This window comes from Pseudopipra pipra, chromosome 21 (assembly GCF_036250125.1).
Source record: "Pseudopipra pipra isolate bDixPip1 chromosome 21, bDixPip1.hap1, whole genome shotgun sequence".
NCBI classification, from domain to species: domain Eukaryota; kingdom Metazoa; phylum Chordata; class Aves; order Passeriformes; family Pipridae; genus Pseudopipra; species Pseudopipra pipra.
The window spans coordinates 7667952-7686283 of record NC_087569.1 but is presented as its reverse complement, the minus strand read 5'-3'; the positions used below and the strand labels follow the sequence as shown (position 1 = coordinate 7686283).

The 18332-nt window shown below is 62.0% G+C and overlaps 1 protein-coding gene across 3 annotated transcripts in view; it reads right to left on the bottom strand.

The window, feature by feature from the left end:
- Positions 1-18054, bottom strand: part of ABR (ABR activator of RhoGEF and GTPase) — a 39234-nt gene extending 21180 nt beyond the window's left edge. The window contains exons 1-2 of one of the 3 annotated variants that reach the window (XM_064677475.1): positions 17800-18054; positions 3879-4063 (exon numbers count right to left, since the gene is read on the bottom strand). In XM_064677475.1, the coding sequence (XP_064533545.1) occupies positions 3879-4063; positions 17800-18031 (417 nt within the window). In that variant the 5' untranslated portion in view covers positions 18032-18054. Of the gene's footprint in view, positions 1-966; positions 1364-3878; positions 4064-8743; positions 9009-17799 lie in introns of those variants that run through there. The other 2 variants (XM_064677476.1, XM_064677477.1) reach the window with 2 other exon arrangements.
- Positions 18055-18332: the final 278 nt, after the last annotated feature.

The window sequence follows — 18332 nt, the reverse complement described above, 5'->3', positions numbered from 1 at the left end:
CTGCCTCACCTCTGCCCACACCAGCCCTGGCCGTTGTGCCAGGAGAGGTGACAGCTGCAAACACCAGAGGGGCACAGCCCCGAAGTGGGCATGGCTGTGGAGCAGCACCTCCCTGTCCCACTCTTAGTGTCCATCACCTGGCCCTGGGGGCTGCTGTGCCAACCAGGGTGCCCAACCTGCCAGGCTGCACCATTAAGGCTGGGCCACAGTGACTGGTGCAGCAGGAGGGTGCACAGGGCGGCCACTTTTATTCACTGGGAGTTCGTGGGCTCTTTGCCACATATTAGTCACGGGCTCTTCCTGCTTCCCCCAGCCTGGGCCCTGCGCAGGAGCTCAGGAGATAAGGGGCCCACCCACGCCTGGGGCCCACAGCTCCCCACGAGGACGATGCCAACCGGACCCCCATGACCCAGAGGAGCAACCCTTAATCAGGGTCCTGTAGCTGCCCCATGCAGGAGACCCCAGGGAGAGCAGGGGCAGAGCCCTCCTCCAGCACCCAGGCACCCCTGGCAGGGTGGGCATGAGAAGGGTGCTGGGTTGCACCTGCCAGCACAGGGGTCACCCCAGCTCCAGGGTTTGGGACTGTTTAGGCACTGCTGGTGGCCGTGTGGTGGGGCACAGTGTTAACCAGCCCCTTCCAGAGCATCCAGCTGAGCCACACAGCCCCTCCAGCAGCATGCGTGGCCCTACTTCCCCCTAGGAGGATGACTGGGTGGTAACCCCACTCTGAGCCCTTTGTACCCGATCCCTGGCACAGCCCTGCCCCCTGCCCCGGCCACAGGCAGTCCTGGGGGCGTGGTGGGGCTGAAGTGATGCTCCCGCTGCCCCCCAGCTCTGCCCTCCAACAGCACCCGCCACATCGCCCCAGGAGCTGCCCCGTCACCCGGGCATCACCAGCACCAGCAAGATGCCCCTTGTCCCCCCGCTCCCTGCCCAGCACCGGAGCAGGGTGCCCCCGCCGCCCACCTTCTCTCCGGCCGAAAACGGAGACCCGGGGCTGGTGGGGGTTCCTGGCTCAGAGTCATCTTCATCCTCCAGCACTTTATCCAGGTACCCTATGGCCTCCTCTTCCTCCTCCATGGCCGAGCGGGCAGCGGGGGAGCAGAGGGGACCCCACAAGGCTCCGGGCAAAGGGGCTCACACGGCTGAGCTGTCCCAGTCTGACTCAGCTCTGGACGCCGGCCACCACCGCGGGATGAAAGGAACCATTATGGGATTCCCCGGTGCTCCCGCCTGCCCCGAGCTCCGGCCTTGGTCCGCGGCGTCCCGGCCGCTCCCGGGGCGGCTGCTCGGCCACCTCCGAGCGGCGGCAGCGGCACCTCCGGGCTCAGCAGCGGCGCGACCCGAGCGCCAGCCCGGCCGTCCGCCGGCCTCGGCTCGGCCCCGGGGGGCCGCCGGCGGTGGAGGGGCCGCTGCCCGGCGCTCCGAGCCCCAGCCGGCCCCAGCTCCGCCCTGCTCGCTACAGGAAATGCATCTCTCTCGGCGCTGGAGGTGGGGCTGCTCCGCCGCCGGAGTGTGGTCAAGGCTGGGGCGCGCAGAGCAGCCGCCTTCCCCAACGCCGGCACAGCCTGGCGGGTCCAGCACGGGGAGGGGTCCCCTGCACCCTGCCAGGCCACTCGCCCGGCAACGAGAGAGCACCATCCTGCCTGCTGCGGCCCCTTGGATCCCTTCCTTGGATCCCGGCAGAGCCGGACCATGGGGATTGCCACCAGCGAGAAGTGACCTTGCAGGGCAGCAGCATCACCAGGTCCCGTAGGGGGACCTGACTCTGCAGCCCCAGAAAGCAACAGACCTCTCCCAGGCCAGAGGGGATGTGGGGCAGGGTCATGCAGCTGAACCACCTGCCTTCCCACATATCTGCCCCACATCCCACAGGGATCGGCGCTGGCACCTCCCTGCTGCTCCAGCCTGACCACAACCCCGGGCCAGCTGGGACGTGGGGACACGAGCAGTGGTGTGACACTTCTGAGGAACACTGTGGGCCTTGGCAAATGGGGCAAGATCAGGCTGGAGAAGGGGACACCAACACAAGAGCTATTTCAGCAGCTTTCCCCACGCTCCTCAGAAGCAAAAGGGGAACCTGTGGCCGCATGTGCTCTGCCCACAGGAGCCATCTCTCCTGCCTGCACCCGTCTGAGCCTGGAACAAACTCCTGCTGTGAGAAGTGGGCAGGGATACAGACACGGGGACTTTCCAGAGCCTGTGTCCAACCCTCTATCCATGACACAGCTCAGGCTTTGCCCAGACTTTGCTAAGGGGGAACTGTGCCAGGACAACATGACCCTGCCTGCCACAGCTGGGTCCCCAGAGTGGGGAATGGTCCCTGTTCAGGGAAATGCTACCCCCACAGTGCCAAACCCAGCAGCACCCAAGCAGGGGCTGGGGCAACACCCAACATCATTTCCATGGCACTCATGTTTCCCAGGTGGGAGAGGGAGGGTCAAGATGTGTCTGCATCAGCAGTCACAGGCCTCAAACGTAGCCACAGCTGCCCCAGGAGCTCGCCAGATGAAATGCCCCACCAGAAACCTTCTCCAGCCCTCTCAAAGGCAGTGACACCAGTCCTGCCTCACCAGAGAAGAGCAATGGAGTGAACCTGGCACCCTGTGCCATCAGCCACAATGGGACCCCCATGAAACCCTGTGCCCCTGGCAGGGCTGGACACACAGGGACAGAATTTGGAGGGTGCTCTGCCAAGCCCTGGCACAAGCAGCTCTAGAGATGGAGGCAGAGGCAGCACTGAGCTCCAGCACTTCCCAATCCTGTTAGTAGCAACCAAGTCATCATCCCTGCCTGTGCCCAGACCCACTGTGCCCCACCAGCCCCCAAGATCACCCCTTTGCCAGCACCTCCCCTCCTGCTCCCCAGGGCCACTCTCTGCTATCCCTGATGGTCCTGATGACGGAGCTCAGCGCTCACAGATCCGGCACCCGGAGTGTCAGGGCTGGGGCTTGAAGGGCTGTGCTGGAGGACAAGGAGCCCTAAGCCTGAGTTTGGAGCCAGCCCCGGGAGAGGGTCCCTCCCACAGCGGCGAAGGGCAGGACCCCCCTCTCCCTCCCCGGGGGCTGCCTGGAGCGCTGGGTGCCTGGAGGACGATGCTGCTCAGAAAGACCCAGGGGAGGAAGCCACACCTCTCCCCCTTTTGCCTCAGCATCCGGGTCAGGAGCTTAACTCTTTCCACGACAAAAAAAACCCTTAACTTTTCCCAGCCCGGGCGGCGGCAGCACCGAGGGATCCCCCAGCCTGGGGCCAGGCAGTCGCTCCTCACAACAGCCCCGCGAGGCCGAGACCAAGGCCTGCCTGGACCCCGCAGCTCCCGGGCTTTATGGAAGCTTTTATTCTGGAAAAAAAAAATCCCTTTTTTCCCTTTGCAGCTCTTCAGGCATCCATCCTGTGAAACACCCTGGGAAACCCAAGGGGTTCGAGGGGATGCGCTCGGAAGAGCAGGGGTTAAATCTAAGTTCTCCGGTGGGGGGGCACTTTGTGTCCCCCCCGGCTGGTGACTGGGTCCCCGAGTGCCGCTAGATGGAGCCGGCAGCCCGGCGGAGCGGCTGCGCCCCGTCCCAAGGGCTCCCGGAGCTGGAGACACCGGGAACCCCCCCGCTTCCAGCACGCCCGGCTGGGCTCCAGCCCCGTGACCCCTCTCTCCGTCCATCCCGTGCCCTTCCAGCTCTGCCACCGGCGTGGCACGGCGGGGCAGGGACACAGCGTGTCCCACAGGCACGGCATCCCCGGAACTGCTGCTCCCCAAACGGCCAGCAGGTTTTAGGATACCAGGAATACTCCCTCAGGTCACAGCAGCACCAGACCACCACTGACACACCGAGCCGGACACCCGCATGACCCAACTCACCCGCCCCGGCGCCCCGAGCACCTACCCCTGTGCCGAGGCCGTCGGTGGGTGTGGGCGAGACGCCGTCCCCGCTCTCCTGGCCGCGGGCGCTGAGCTGGGGGGACATGGTGGGCGACTCATCGATGTAGGGCATGGTTTCCGAGCCCTCTGGCAGCGCCTTGGGCTCCTCGTTGCCCTCGGCGTCGTACTCGTCCGCACCATAGTTGAAGTCTGACGGGGAAGAGAGGGCGGCCGTGAGCATCCCGGCACTGGCACGGCCGAGGGTCACCACAACCACCCCGGCCTGTGGTCACCTGCGGGCAGCTGACCCCGTGTCCCATACCCAGGGCCACGTACAGACACACATGCCCATACCCACAGCCCAGCCCAGCCCTGCTGTGTGTTCAGCCGAGCAGGCAGGGCATCACATATCACACGGAGCATCCTTGCCCTGCAGGCATCCTCCGCTCGACACACTTCCCTATATTTGAATAATTAACAGAACCGAGAGGCCGAGGGCCTCGTCTGCGCAGGGACAGCTGCTCTGCCAGACGCTCCAGCCCCATGCAAGCAGCTCTGCCCTCCCTGCCTGCCCGCTGGCCACTACCCCTGTGCCATCCCCGGGCAGGGATGGAGCTGGGCTGGCAGCCACAGCCGCCGTCCTCCCCGCTTCCCCGCACCCACACTCCTCGGAGCGTGGGAATGGGTGCCAGGACGCCTGGATCTGCAGCACAGAGGACAGAGCCACCCCCCTGGAAGAAGGGGGATGGTGGCAGCTCCACAGTGGGTGGGCAGCTCGGCCCATGATGGGAGACCAAAGGGGGCTGCATTTCCTAGCACAGGATGAGGCCCCCAAAACGCCAGGACAGCACCCATTTTTGGATGCCCTATACTGACCCACAACCCCATCACCACCCACACACAGACCAGGGGAAGCCAATCTGGGGAGCCAGAGCCCCAAGGGGTAGTGAGGGGACTCCAGAGTCTGTGGTGGGGCCCTGGGGCACAGCAGGGGACTGGGGTACATCCTAACCTGTTACCATGGGAACAGCAGCGGCTCGGTGGCAGCAGGAAGAGGTGGCTGCAGCAGCCCCTAGATGCTGACAAAGGGGAGGGGGAAGGGAGCCTGGCTGCGGGAGGGGTGGCTGTGGGGTGCAGCCAGCACCCCCACCCTGAGCTGCAGCCAAGACCCCCTCAGCATCCCCCAAAGAGGCAGGGGATATGGCTCAGCCAACACAACCCTGATCCCACAGCAGCCCCCAATCTCCTCCCATCCAGCAACCCCATGGATCTCTGGACCACACATCCCCACACATTTCTGGGCACAGACAGCACGGAGATCCCAGCTAAGACCCTGGCTGATAACCTGGCCAAAACAGGGTGCACTGGGGCTGGAGCAGCCATCCCAGACCAAACCCCACACTGTTGCCACTTCATGCTCCCACGGCCCTGCCATCCTGGCCAAGGACTCCCCTGGCTCTCACCAACACTGCTCAGTGCATTAATATTGCATTCAGCTTCCTAGTGGAAGTGGATAAATCTTTAAATCAAAGTGTTGCAAAGCACTCAGGCCAGGAGCCCTGCCAGTGCCAGTGGGGAGGGATGGAGGTTCCCACCCTGCACTTGAGGGGGATGAAGGGGAGTCCTGACAGGGGCCAGATGCATCCCATCTCTGCCAGAACACCACAGCCCCTCTCAGCCCTTGCTTCATTAGCAATTAGCTGCTAATAATCATTAGCACATGGGGCCACTCTCATCGGGCCACCACAGCCCAGGTTCAACCCAGGAGCTGACTACATGGGCAGAGGAGGTGAAGCCCATGATTCCTCAGCTTCCAGGGAAACAGGATCCCTGGCTCTAACCTGTCCTGCCTTCTCATGGCGGGATGTCCTCAGTCTCTTCTGCCTTTGGCAGGTGCCAGCTGTGGTGCTTCCAGCACCATCCAGGAGCATGGCAGCATGAGGTTCATTAGCAGTGGTGTCCCCCATGATGGCCACCTCTCCAGTACACCCACCCCACACAGCTCCCCTGAGTCCCCTAAGCTGAGCACTGTCCCCAGGCTGGGGATGTCCCAGAGAATCCCAAACCTCTCACCGAAGTGCCCTTGCCCATCAGGTGGGGCCTAAGGAGGAGCCAAGGCAGCAGAGAGGGGACAGAGCTGATGGTCCCCACCGGGAACACCAGCTCAGAGGCCACCAGGCTCCCCCGCCCTCCCTCCACCATGGCCAAGGTTCTGCAGCTCCAGGCTTAACCACAGGGCAGGCAACAGGGACACCCAGCATGGCATCGTCACTGTGGGCGTCCTGGCAACCCAGGGGTGGTGGCTCAGCAGCCAGGTAACGAGAACACAGCGTTAATGAGGCAGCTGGGGACCCTGGGAGGTGACACCCAGAGCAGTGCAGGGGAGAAGTTGGCATCGATGGCACAGAGGGGGGAGGGACTGGCCTGCAGGGACACAGAAATTGGAGCAGATCTACATCCCAGTCCCTACACTAGAGCTGGGGATGAGATCTATAGGCAGTGCCCCAAAGAGAGGGATTCTGCCTTGCCTGCAGGATGGAGAACAAAGCCATGTCCTCGTGACTCCAGCTGTGCCACCCGTGGCTGTGCATTATTTATGGGGCTCTCACCTGGGGAGCTCAGGAAGAGGAACCTCCCCAGCACTCCCAGAAGCCACTACAGGGAGGGAACCAAGCACCACCAAGTAGCCAGGACGGGCAAAGGGGACATTGCTGGGTGAGGGGACATGGAGGGTCTGGCCCTGTGTCTCCCTGCTTGTGGGGTGCTCGTGCCACCCAGGCAGCCCAAACCCAGCACGTCCCTCCCTCCTCCCCCACAGCTGCATTGCCCCTGCAGCCTGTTCCTGTGCCCGTGCCAAAACCCAGAGCTATTTTTGCTCCTGCTTTTTAGCAGCAGTGGAAATCCTCCTGCTCCACCCCAGGGATGGGGACCAAGGAGAGGGAGGCAGCCTGGCCCCGGGGAGCCACTCTGGGGGGCAAAGACACCCCGACTTGAAAGAGCCTTGTAACCCTGACCCTGCACACAGCCCTGGGGTGCTGAGCTGGATCCAACCCCACAGTGCACCAAGGGCTGACACCCATGGGATGCTGACACCCATCAGGGCAGGGCCCTGTGGACTGGCACATGGACACAGCAGGGTGACAGGGCCAGGAACGAATCCCCATGGGGGATTATTTTCCCCAGAAAATTGTTTCTCCTTTGCCACATCTTCCCAGGACTGACCCAGGCTAATGCCAGCACGATGGTCCCCAAAAGGGAGCTCAGCCAACAGCAGCAGCCAGCTCCTGCCCAGCTCAGAGAGGCAACACAGTCACAGCAGCTCACGGTGGCATTTCCTTCACTTTCCAGCTGGACACGTGCTATTCCCTGACACCTCGGCAGTGCACCAGCACACCCCAATGCCCACCCATTCTATCTCATTTCCAGGAGAAACCCAACATCCACAGGGAGCCTGGGAGATTTTGGGGAAGCGCCATGGTTTCCCTGTGCCTGGGTGAAAATTCACCATGACAACACAGATGCGTGAGCTGGCCTCGGACCTGCCTCCATGGGCCTCCTCCAAAGGGTGGCTCGACACAAACAGCACCTCCTCCACACCACCACTGCTTTGCCCAGTGTGATGAAGGCTGGACTCTGCCCTGCATCTCCCAAAACGTGGGCACCCCAAGCAGCCTCTCCCACACCTTGGCAAGGGCAGCTGGAAGAGGATTTGGGATGGCAGAGCTGTGGCTTTGCAGAGATGCCGTGGCTGGGAAGGAGGGTGCAGTGGCTGGGGCTGGATGTGCCCCCCGGGCTCCAGCCCACACACCTGCACAGGCTGCACAGCCACGCCAGACCCTGGCACTGCCACGGCCAGATGCAGCCTCCAGCTGTGGACATAGAGGCTTTGGGCTGGAAAACTTGGGGAGGGGGCTCAGCCCTATGCAGTGTGCCCCCGGTGGCCCCTGCTCCCTCTAGGGCATGACAGATGCCAGATCCACACATGGGCATGCTCCAGAGCATCCCACCTTCCCACGCACCTGCGCCAAACCTCGCTGCCCTGCAAGCACCAGGCTCCGAGCTCAACACTGCACCCCAAAACACACCCCCAGGGTGCCCACGCAGCTCAACGCTCCCCCAGAATGAACAACGGGGACCCCGTGACCAAGCCCCCTCATCCCCAAGCCATGTCCCTGGAACCCTCAGCCGCCGCTGCGACAGCTGCCGAGGGATCAGGACCGCCACTGCTCCGGGGTTCATTCCTCCCTGCTGCCCGTCCGTGGGACCGGGGGGATTCGCACCCCCCCGGCTGCTGCAGGACGCCCCTGGCCCCACCGGCCGCCAGCCCCCGGGTACCGGCACCGCGTTTCCACAGCATCCTCGGCACAGCGCCTCGGAGCTCGCTGAGAAAATCACGGCTGGGGGAGATGTGCCTTCCCACCACCATGGAGGGACGGGAATGGGACCTGGGGCAAAAAGCACCCACATCCCCAAGGACTCCCGTGGGCAGTGCCAGCTGTCAGGCTGCTGCAGCCCCAGTGAGCCCCACCGCGCCGGGGCCACCGTCACCGTCACCCATCGTGCTCACGCAGCCCCCAGAGCGGGCAGCAGGTCCCCAGAGCGTGGGGGATGCTGGACAGATTCCGGCCAGCGCCGTCCTGCCACCGGGACACACGGGATGCTCACGGAGGGGAGCACAAGCCCCTGCCACCATCACCAGCCCCCTGCCCGGTCTCGGCCCAGCCCGGGACCCCCAGCACAGCATCCCCGGCACAGCACCCCCGGCACAGCATCCCCGGCACAGCATCCCCGGCACACCATCCCTCCCCAGCGCGACGCAGCGTTACACAACAGGTAGGGGGGACCCAGCCCGCCGCCCCCCTCGCCCACCGCGCAGCCCAGGCCACGTACTGCTGTAGAGGGTGTCGATCCAGGAGAGGCGAGGCAGGCCGCGGTGGCTCAGCGGCTCCATGCTCGGAGGGCTGTGCCGGCGCTCAGCCCCGCCAGCCCGCTCTCATCTCACAACAAAGGCGGCGGGCGAGGGCGGGAGGCGGGGGGCCGCGGGCCCAGGCGGGGGCTGGATGGCAGAGCCGGCCACAGCCGCCTGCCCGGGCACACGGCCGCTCTTCTGCCAAGGGTGCCCAGGGAAGGAGGTGCCGCCTGGCAATGGCAGCGCGTCCCGCCTCCCGCCCCTGCCTTGCCGGGGGGAGCCGAGCTCCGCATCCCCCCGCACGCAGCCACGCCGACCCTCCGCAGGGGTCTGGGGACCGCGCAGGAGGAGGAGAGGATGTTGGTGGCACAGCGGCCTATGCGGCTGCTCCCCGGGCCACCCCAAGGAGAATGGGGGGAAGGGGGAGCTGGTTCCATCACCCCTTCTACCACGGTCTCATCTTCTTCCTATAACCCGGGGATACTGTGCCCACTTCCCAGAAAAGCCTCAAAGGCTGAAGGACACAGGCTCCTCCTGGTCCCGCTCCCCCTGGTTCTGGGAGCCAGGGCCTCCAGGAGCTGGGAGCAGCTCTGCCCTGTTCAGCCGGGGTCGGCAGAGCGGGACGTGGGCAGGCAGGGGTTAAACCGCCCTCCCCAGCCGCATGTAGCCAAAGGAAATACAAAGTGCCAGAGTCATCAACCCCAATATGTCAGGGCGCCAGCCAAGCGTTCAAGTGCAGAGACTGCCCTGGTTCAGCCTGTGCCGGCACCGCTGCCCCGTCCCGGAGGATTGGGCAGCATCCCCTGCCAGTGCCCTCGGCCCCATCCTGCCTGTGGGCTCAGTGTGAAGGGAAGGGCCTGGACCAGGCACTGGGGCCAGATGGGAACTGGGCAGGAGGGATAATGCTCTGTCGGGCACAAGGGCAAGGTAGAGCCATCGGAGCATGAAGTGCCAGGACGCGGGTGGCATTGGCAACCAGCTGGGAGACCTGAGAGGACCCTGTCAAGGCACTGCCACCACCTGATCCCCACTCCCAGGGGTGTCCATAGATGCAGCATTTTGGGGGAGTGCAGCAATGCCAATGCTGTGATTCAGCATGGCTGGAGCACATGGAACCATTGGCACCTGGCATCCAGGATGAGGAGCCACTGCTGTCCCTGGCAGGGGCTGCATCCAGCCCCGGAGTGGCAAGGACCCACATCCACAGCCCACTGCACCCACGGGCTCTGAGTCACCGGGTGCTGAGTCAGTGGCGCAGGGTGCAGCCCTACAGCTGCCATTTCCCACCCCTTGCCTGACCCTCTCCCAACTATTCTGGGGAGTCAACACTCCCCTTGCCCCCAAGCCATTCCCATGGGTAGTGCCCAAGGGTGGCTACAACATGACAGTCTTTGCTGCTGTCCATCTCCCACCAACTCCCCCATTCACTCCTGCCTTGGCTCTAGCTCAGCATGTCCTCACTCCATCACTTAAAGGTTCCAACTGAGAGTTCTTTCCATATTCCACAGCAAACCCTACGCCACTGCAGCCCCCCCAGCCCCTCACAGCAAGAGGCCCTGCCAGGAAGGCAGCAGTGGTTCAGCAGAGCACATAACCCTGTTCACTAACCCTGTTCACAGCAGGAAACCGCGCTCCCTTCGTGCCCTGGGGAGCCCCCGCAGCAGCACCAGCACAGGGTGCAGCTGCTCCCCCCCCGGGTGCAGTGGCTGCAGGGCCACGGGGGCAGCAGGAAGCTGGTTTTCCATGCACAGCTCCCTGCATACATGCAGGGTTTCTTCCACATGCTTTTCCCAGCCAGACACACCTCCTGGACACTCCTGCCCATGGCACCAGCCTCTCTACACCACCATGCCCCCTTTGCACATCTTCCTCTTTATCCAACAGAGGGCATGACCTGAGCACTTGAAAGAGCTGTCAGATCCCATGGAGCCCTCTGCCAACTGGCCACCCTTGGCCTGATAGCACAGAGCACAGCCATGGCCAGGAGGACCAGGCCAGCAAGTGCCTCACAGACCCAGGGCCACCATGTGCTGCACCCGATGGCAGCACACACCAACCCAGGCAGGTGCCCTTTCACAGCCCACACAAAACAGCCCCACCAAACCACTGGGCTTTATTTTTACTTTAGTTCTCGTGCTTTTTTCACCTTTGCAAAAACAACAAAACCTCAAAACCTGCAAAGCAGCTGAACCTTCCTCCTCTCCCCAGGAGAGCTGGAGGGAGCACCCACTCACACCCTGGCACCCATCACCCTGGCACCCATCTCCCCGCAGTGATACAGACCAGTCCTGGGTGAGGAGATGCTGCCAACCATGTTCTCAACCCCCGTCAACCACCCCCAGCTCCAGCTGGGAGCATCCCTGCGGCAGAGCCGAAGCCTCAGCTCCACAGTTTCTCCCCACCACCAACCAGCCCTGCACAGCCTGCCTGGTGTCTGGCTGTCTGCCTGGCATCTGCCCAGCCCCTGCCCGCCAGCCCACGCATCGCTATTTCTGGGCTCTTGTGCAAGAGTCCTCCAGTCACAGCCACAGGAGCTGCAGGAGCCTCGGCGCTTGGCCAGGGCCGGGCAGGGGCTGCTGGTGGGAACCCAGGGCTGAAAGCAACCAGAGAGCAGCTCCAGAGCCACCTGCACCCCCAACACTGGCACAGGGCGGTCTTTTCCCGGAGGAAGACTGGAATGGGAGAGGGTGGTTGGGGAGCACCATGCAAGTGTTAAGAGCAGCCGGAGTGCTTTAATCAGGAGAGGCGAAACCTCTGTGTCCTGGAGCCATGGCAGGGACACAGCCAGGGCTGTGGAGCCCGGGGCTGCGGTGGGAGATGCCAGCCAAGAGCCTGGCTGTCCCAGCTCCTCCAGTGCCTGCTCTGCCAGGCTCTCCAGAAGGTCCAGGCTCTCCCTTGCAGGTGCAGAGCAGCAGCTACCCCCTTGCCAGAGGCTGCAGAGAGAGACGAGAGGAACAAATGAAAATGTTTCCACCCTCCCCGCCAAGGAGCACAGCAAGTTCTTCCTGCTGGATGTCCTGAACATGCTGCTCCTGAGTCCAGCATTAAACTTCTCCCCCCGTATCACTTCCCTGTGGGATGGAAGCCCTGAGGTCTGCACTGCATTGGCCCCAAGCTGCACTCACAGACCTGGGCCATGGCTGAGCAGGCTGCCTGCCTGCAGGGAGCACAGGGCAGCTCAGCCAGGTTTGCTTCCCACCACAGGAGCTTCGAAGGAGAAGGAAGAGGTGTTGGTTTGTAGCCTTAGAACAAAAACCGCCCATGGAACAAAAACCCTCCATGGCAGAAAGCCCCATCCCAGCATCCCAGCACAAAGGTCTCCCTATCTGCTAGATCTTCAAACAATCCCTGAACTTTGCAGCTGGGACTTATCTCAAGGCAGATCTGCAGGAGTCCTCTGGGATTCTGCTTAGGCTGGCCAGGCTCCACTCAGGCTACAGCCAAGGGAGCCAAGAAATGCTGCTGCTACTGATCTGCATATGCCGATTATCCTGCTTAGCAAACACTGAAGAAGTAACTTGGAGTGGGAAACCTTCTATTTGGAGATGTCTGTTGGGAATGGGTGAGTTCTATGTGCTCTCTCCTGCTGGCTCCAGGTGCCTGCTCCAGGTGCCCTCAGCAATGCCACGAACCAAGGGCATAGGTGCCATTTTCCTGGGAGGGATGCACACTTAGTGAGCTGCCCTGGCTAAGCCAGGCTCCCCTCTCTAAGAGAAGGAACTAGAGCACAGACGCAAGTCTCTCCCTCTGATCCCTGCTGCAGGGTTGGCCCCAGCAGACAGCATCCAGCAGAACACAGAGCAGAGCCATCCGCTGGGATCCCAACGGGCGGCATCGCCGGGCAGGAGGGGAGGAGGAACCGGCGGAACAAAGAGCCCCGCTGCACAGAAGTGTCTTTCCAGGGAAAAAAACCCAACAAACCCAAACCAGATTTCAATAGACTTACAATGCAAATGTATTCAGGCCCCGCAGGGCACTTCTGGCTCTATCCAGCCACCTAATGAGGGCTCCTTGCCTGCCCTGCTGCTGCTCCTGCCTGAGGCCAATCACCAGCCACCACTGCACCAAACCTGGGGGCCACCTCCGTGCTGGTCACCCCATGGTGGGCACAGCCCGTGACACTGCTGGCACTGGAAGACAAACTCCATCCCCTCCTGCCTTTCTGCAGAGCACCAGGGCAGACTGTGCAGCCCAAGAAATGCTGCCGAGCTGGGGGAGCTCAAAATTGTCTCTGCCCCAAATTATGGGGAACAAAACCCAGCCGGTGGGACTGTGCTCAGATGATGGAACATAAGGATATGCATCCACAAAGGGATGCACAGGGATGCTGCAGCCAAGCCCACCTCCTCCAGGTGAGATGTTGGCATCTCCGTGCCAAGGAGAGCAGGAACCCCAGCTGTGCCGGGGGAGTACCCCTGCCCAGTGAGAGGGACAAGGACTCCCAGCCCACTGAGCATCCATCCTGCTTGGTGGTCACAGGGTGCTGGCACCAGGAAGGGCTCTTTCCTAACCCAGTAGATGCAGCTGCTGCCAGCTCTGCCCCAGAGCACAGATCCTGGTGGTGCCCGTGGGCAGAGTTGGTCACAGGTTTCCCCTTTGCTCTTCCAGCTCCTTTACAAGCCCTCCATTATGTGCCCATCACAGGGCAAACTCCAACAGCCAGCACGTACTGCTTTCACCTAAAGCTACACTTTAAACAGCAGCTCTTGTACTCCAAGGCTTTTTAACCTCATAAACCTTGCATTTATTTATGGCTTTCTTTAACAGCACCAACCTGCCCCAGCGCTAACCCCGCCATCCCCCTCTCAGGCAGCACCACCCTTCGGGGAGGCAGCCCCACATCACACAGGGGTTGCTGTCACAATGCCATCAGGGGGGTTTGTGGAGAGAAACCACCTCCCGAAACGCCACCGGGCCCCAGAGCAGATGGAGACGGTTCAAAGGTCCCCAGCAGGCGCACACACACACACACGCTGCGGTTTTGTCCTCGCCTGAGCAGTTACAATTAAACACTGAGACTCTGCCTGGCCTTCCCTGGCCAGAGGAGGAACTTCCAGCATCTTCAGAGCCAAATAAGCACTTTCCAACAGTGGGGAAATACGATGAAGTAAAAAGCAGAAGTGGCAGATGGGCTCTCGGGGAGAAACAACTCCCCCCACCGCACCTCCCCACTTGGGCACCAACCCCCAGATGCCCCCCTAAAGGAGGTGCCAAAGGAGGGGAGGTGGATGCATAGACCATGCAACACTTCACCTTTCTCTGGGAGCTCCTCTGCCTTCTGCATGCCGTGACCTACCCCAAGTAGAAAGAGATGCACCAGGATAAACTCTGGACTTTGGTCACTATTTTCTGTTCTTTTCTTTCGCTGAGGTTTCAGGGAATATTCCAAGAAAGAGATGAGGAACCAGCAGGGTCCAAGGGTGGCTCAGGACAGTAAGACAGAGACCTGCCTGCAGCACTGCCCCATCACCTCCCTGACTGCAGGGAGTTTCTCCAGGACAGAGATGCCACTTTTGCAGTATCATTTATTTGCCAGGAGTAGCACAAGCTGAAAGCAGGGATGGAGCAGCAAGAACAAGCCCTGCCTTTACCCAAACCATTCCAGAAGCCCCCAGCATGACACCCATAGGAATCCAGCCCCAAGCTGGGCATGCAGGGATGAGGCAGCCAATGCCCCAGGGACTCCAGATGCCCCGGGGCCCCTTCCCCATCTCAGCCCTTTGGTGCACACCCCGACACCGCTGCCCTTCTGTGCTCACCGCCCTCCGAGGCAGGGACCCCACTGCTGCCGGCAGCTCCCTTCCCATTTCCCAAGGTACCAGTGAAGGCAGTGCAGCGGGGCGAGAAGAAGAGCCCACGTGACTCCAGAATATTTCCTTGGGAGAAACTGTAATTCCAGCTAAACAGAGGGCTGGGGATTCATTTACAGCACAGCTTGCAGCCGCAGCATCCTGCTGTAACCAGATCCATCAGCCAACGCCATCATGGGCTATTCCAGCTATGCCAGCGCTCCCCACCCCAGAGCTCACGTTTCTGGGGTGCAGGGCGCTGCACAGGGCAGGTCAGGGGCTCCCAAACCACGCAGCCTTCACGAGGAGCTTCAGGAGCTCCCGCAGCATCCCAGTTCCGTGGCAAGGCCAGCCTCTTCCTCCGCTTCCCAAGGACAAAGCGAGGAAACCCAGCACCGAGTTCGTTCCACCTCCGCACGCGCTACCTGGCTGCCGGGCACAAAGCATCTCCGACGGGCACCGCCGCGTCCCTCCTCTCGGCCGCCAGCACCGCCGCCTCCCTCCTGCTCAGCTCACCCTCTCCTGGCCGGTACCAACCCGCAGCACCAGACCCCTCATCCCTTCCGTGGCAAAAGGGAGGTGATGGAAGCAGCACCCAGCCCAGGCACCGCCGCGCCCCGGCACACCCCGACCACCTCCCGGCACGGCACCGCGCATACTCAGCTGCGAGGCCAGCTGCGTGTTTGGCCACAGGGACAGGTGACGGCCGGGATGAAGGGAATTTTAGTCCTTTCCACGCTTCGTTTTTAGCCATCTGCTCGCTGACGCTCAGATTTTGTTGGTCCCGGGTGAGCTGGCACAGGCGTTATCTCAGATGCCAGGATCGAGTATCTGGCTGTCACACGCGCTGCTCTCATGCAATGGCCGCAGACAGGGGCATCTTGCAGATTTCCTTGCTTTAAATCAGATTAATCACAAGCTACTTAAAGGAAACCACTGGTAATTCCCATAAAGACGCTCCTTCACTTGCTGTCCAGATAGTGCTTCCATAGGTTATGGTGACACAGCTGGGGACTGACGCGTTCAACCACAGCCACGGCACCATTACGCTCCAAAACTCACATTAAAATACTGAGGGACCCAGGCAGAGCAGCACTAACTGAGTTACACACCACCAGCGTGCTGGCAGGAGAAGCAAACAGCACCACGATCAGGAATTTTCAATTATATCTGAAAAATAGAGAGAAGTGAGAAGAAAACAACAGGAGCACTAAGTCAACCAACTGCCCATGAAAAGGGGATCCAGGCAGTGACCTCACACGTCTTACTGGACTCTCAAATCTTGCTTTTAAATGTCAGCGCCGTCAGCGCACACAGGCGCCCTTATAACACCCAACAAAGAAAAGTGCTGATGCTTGGGAAAGGCTCGGGACAGGCTCAGGACAAGGCTGGGGAGGGCTCATCAACACCGCTGCCATCAGCTGACCTCCGTGCAGAGCCCGGCTGTGTCATGGGACAAGGAGCTGGGAGCTTGGCAGAGGGGATGCTTCCTCCTCTGATGAGCGCTGGAGCTGGTGATCCTGATGAAGATCCATTTAGGGAAAGAGGAAGAGGCCACATTTAACCACAGCATATGCAGCCTTGGACTTCAAGGTCTTGTCCGAAAGACTCACCAGGACCAGCTGCAAAGCTGCAGGGTGGTACTGGGCTGGAGGATCCCTCTGGCTAACGAAGCTGGGACCCCTGGAGGTTTATGCTGTGCTCCAGGGAAGTCCCTTTAAGAACACTCCCTGGCCTGAGAGCAGCCTTGCACAGTCCTGGGTTTGGAAACATTCAGGAACATTACCCAGATAAAAATACAATGCAGATCCAAGCGTAAATCAGAAGGATTTGTGCTTGGTCGCTCCGACGCACTTGAGCCACTTCAGCCACTGAGCAGCTCTCCAAGAAGTACAGCCAGTGCTTGCTGATGGGAGCTGGAGAAGGACTTGGAGCAGCCCTTTGAAGGCAGCACATGGAATGCCCTTGATCCTCCCCACAGGGCTGGGACCAGCTCCCACAGCCAGTCCCTGCCAACTGGGGAGCGGCACAAACACTCACACGTGTGAGCCTGGCACAGCACAGCAACAATGCCAGGAGCAGCCATGCACTTGGGACATTTCACCTCCAGACAACCCAGGAAGGTGAAGTGGAAACCGAGCTGTTCTCCAGCACTGCAGACTAGTGCAATAAATATAAATTAACTAAATATTAAGCACAATTTGACATCAGAGCACTTACTACGCAGGCAATCTTAAACCAGCACGATACAGCCTTGGGGGAAAACCACCACCCCAAACAATCAAGCAAGAACAAAATTAACTCAAGTCAGCTGCAGAATTAGCAGCATTAAAAGTGACATTCCCTAGCTGCTGGGACTGTGTTTGAACTGGGTTTAAAGCTGATGCAATAACAACTTCCAGGCCGCTGGAAGTAGGACACCGTGATGGGTGACAGCGCTAGCTGGCTGCACCTTCAGTGCCACAAAACAGCCAGGCAAAATAGCAGTGTCCTCAATCTGCCCAGAAAAACGCCCCAGGACATCTTACCACCCCGGGAAGCTTCTGCTTTAGCACCTCCAGGATTTCCCCACAGGAGGTCAGAGGGTGTCACCTGAGCAGAGGTGTCCCCGTGAGCGAGGTCACAGCACGAGGAAGTGAGTTCTCCACAGTGTCCCAGCCCCAGAGGTGGCTCCTGGGCCACCACCACATCGCCAAGACCCAACTGAGGGGACCAGCAGCCACCCTCCCTCCTTGCACACCTAATGATGGGGCCTTGGCATGGGGTGTCCTTGGAAGTCAGACAGGGAGGAGACAGAGCTTGGGGTGGCCTTAGTGGTGGGACAGCACAAGGGCTGGGGGTGGCATTAGCTGTTTGATGGGGATGGCACAAGGAGCTGGGGCATACTCTGCTCTGTGGCGACATGGGGTGCTCCTGGGTGCACGATGGGGACAGCCTGGCGAGACCATCAGATCCCCTGCTGTGCAGGACGGGGTGCATCAGCTGTGTAGCGGGGATGGCACAGGGGCTTGGGATTGCCTTAGCAGTGACACAGCATGGGGACACAGGGACGGAGTGGCACGGGATGCCATGGGCATGGCACGGAAGCACAGGACAGGCAGCGCGAGGGCTGGGGATGCCCTCGGCCGCGAAGCGGCTCAGGACGCCCTTGACCATGCGATGGGGACAGCGCAGGGGGTCTCGGGGCACCCTCGCCGCTGGGGCGCGGGGTGGGGACGGCTCCCCCTCGGCCGCCCCGCGGCACCCACCTGCCGAGGAAGCGTCCTCCGCGTCCGAGCTGCCGCCGCTGCCTCGCTCGGGGGAGCTGCCGGCGGGGCGGGGGGCGGCGGGCGGCGGCGGCGGGAGGGGGGCGCGGGCCAGCGCCGCCTCCAGGTAGCCCACCTTGAACCGCTCCTCGGCCAGCGCCCGCTGCAGGCGGCGCAGGTGGCGGCGGCAGCGCTCCAGCTCCCGCTCCATGGCCCGCACCGAGCCCAGCTCCATGCGGGGCGCCGGCTCCCCCGGGAACTCCGCCTGCCAGTGCCGCGCGAAGTCCGCCCGGGCCGCCTCGCCCGCCGCCATCCCCCGCCCCGCACCAGAGATTTTTCCCCCTCCCTCCCTCCGGCACCGCCGCCGCCTTCCGCCCCCCGCCGCCGCCGCGGGGCCTGACGTCGCTGCCCGCCCCCGGCCCGCCCCGCCTCGGCTCGGCCCCGCCGGGGCGGGATCAGCGCTGCCACCGCCCCCCGCACCCGCTCGGCTGCGGCCCGCGGCGGGAGCTGCGGGGTGGGATGGGATGACGTGGGGT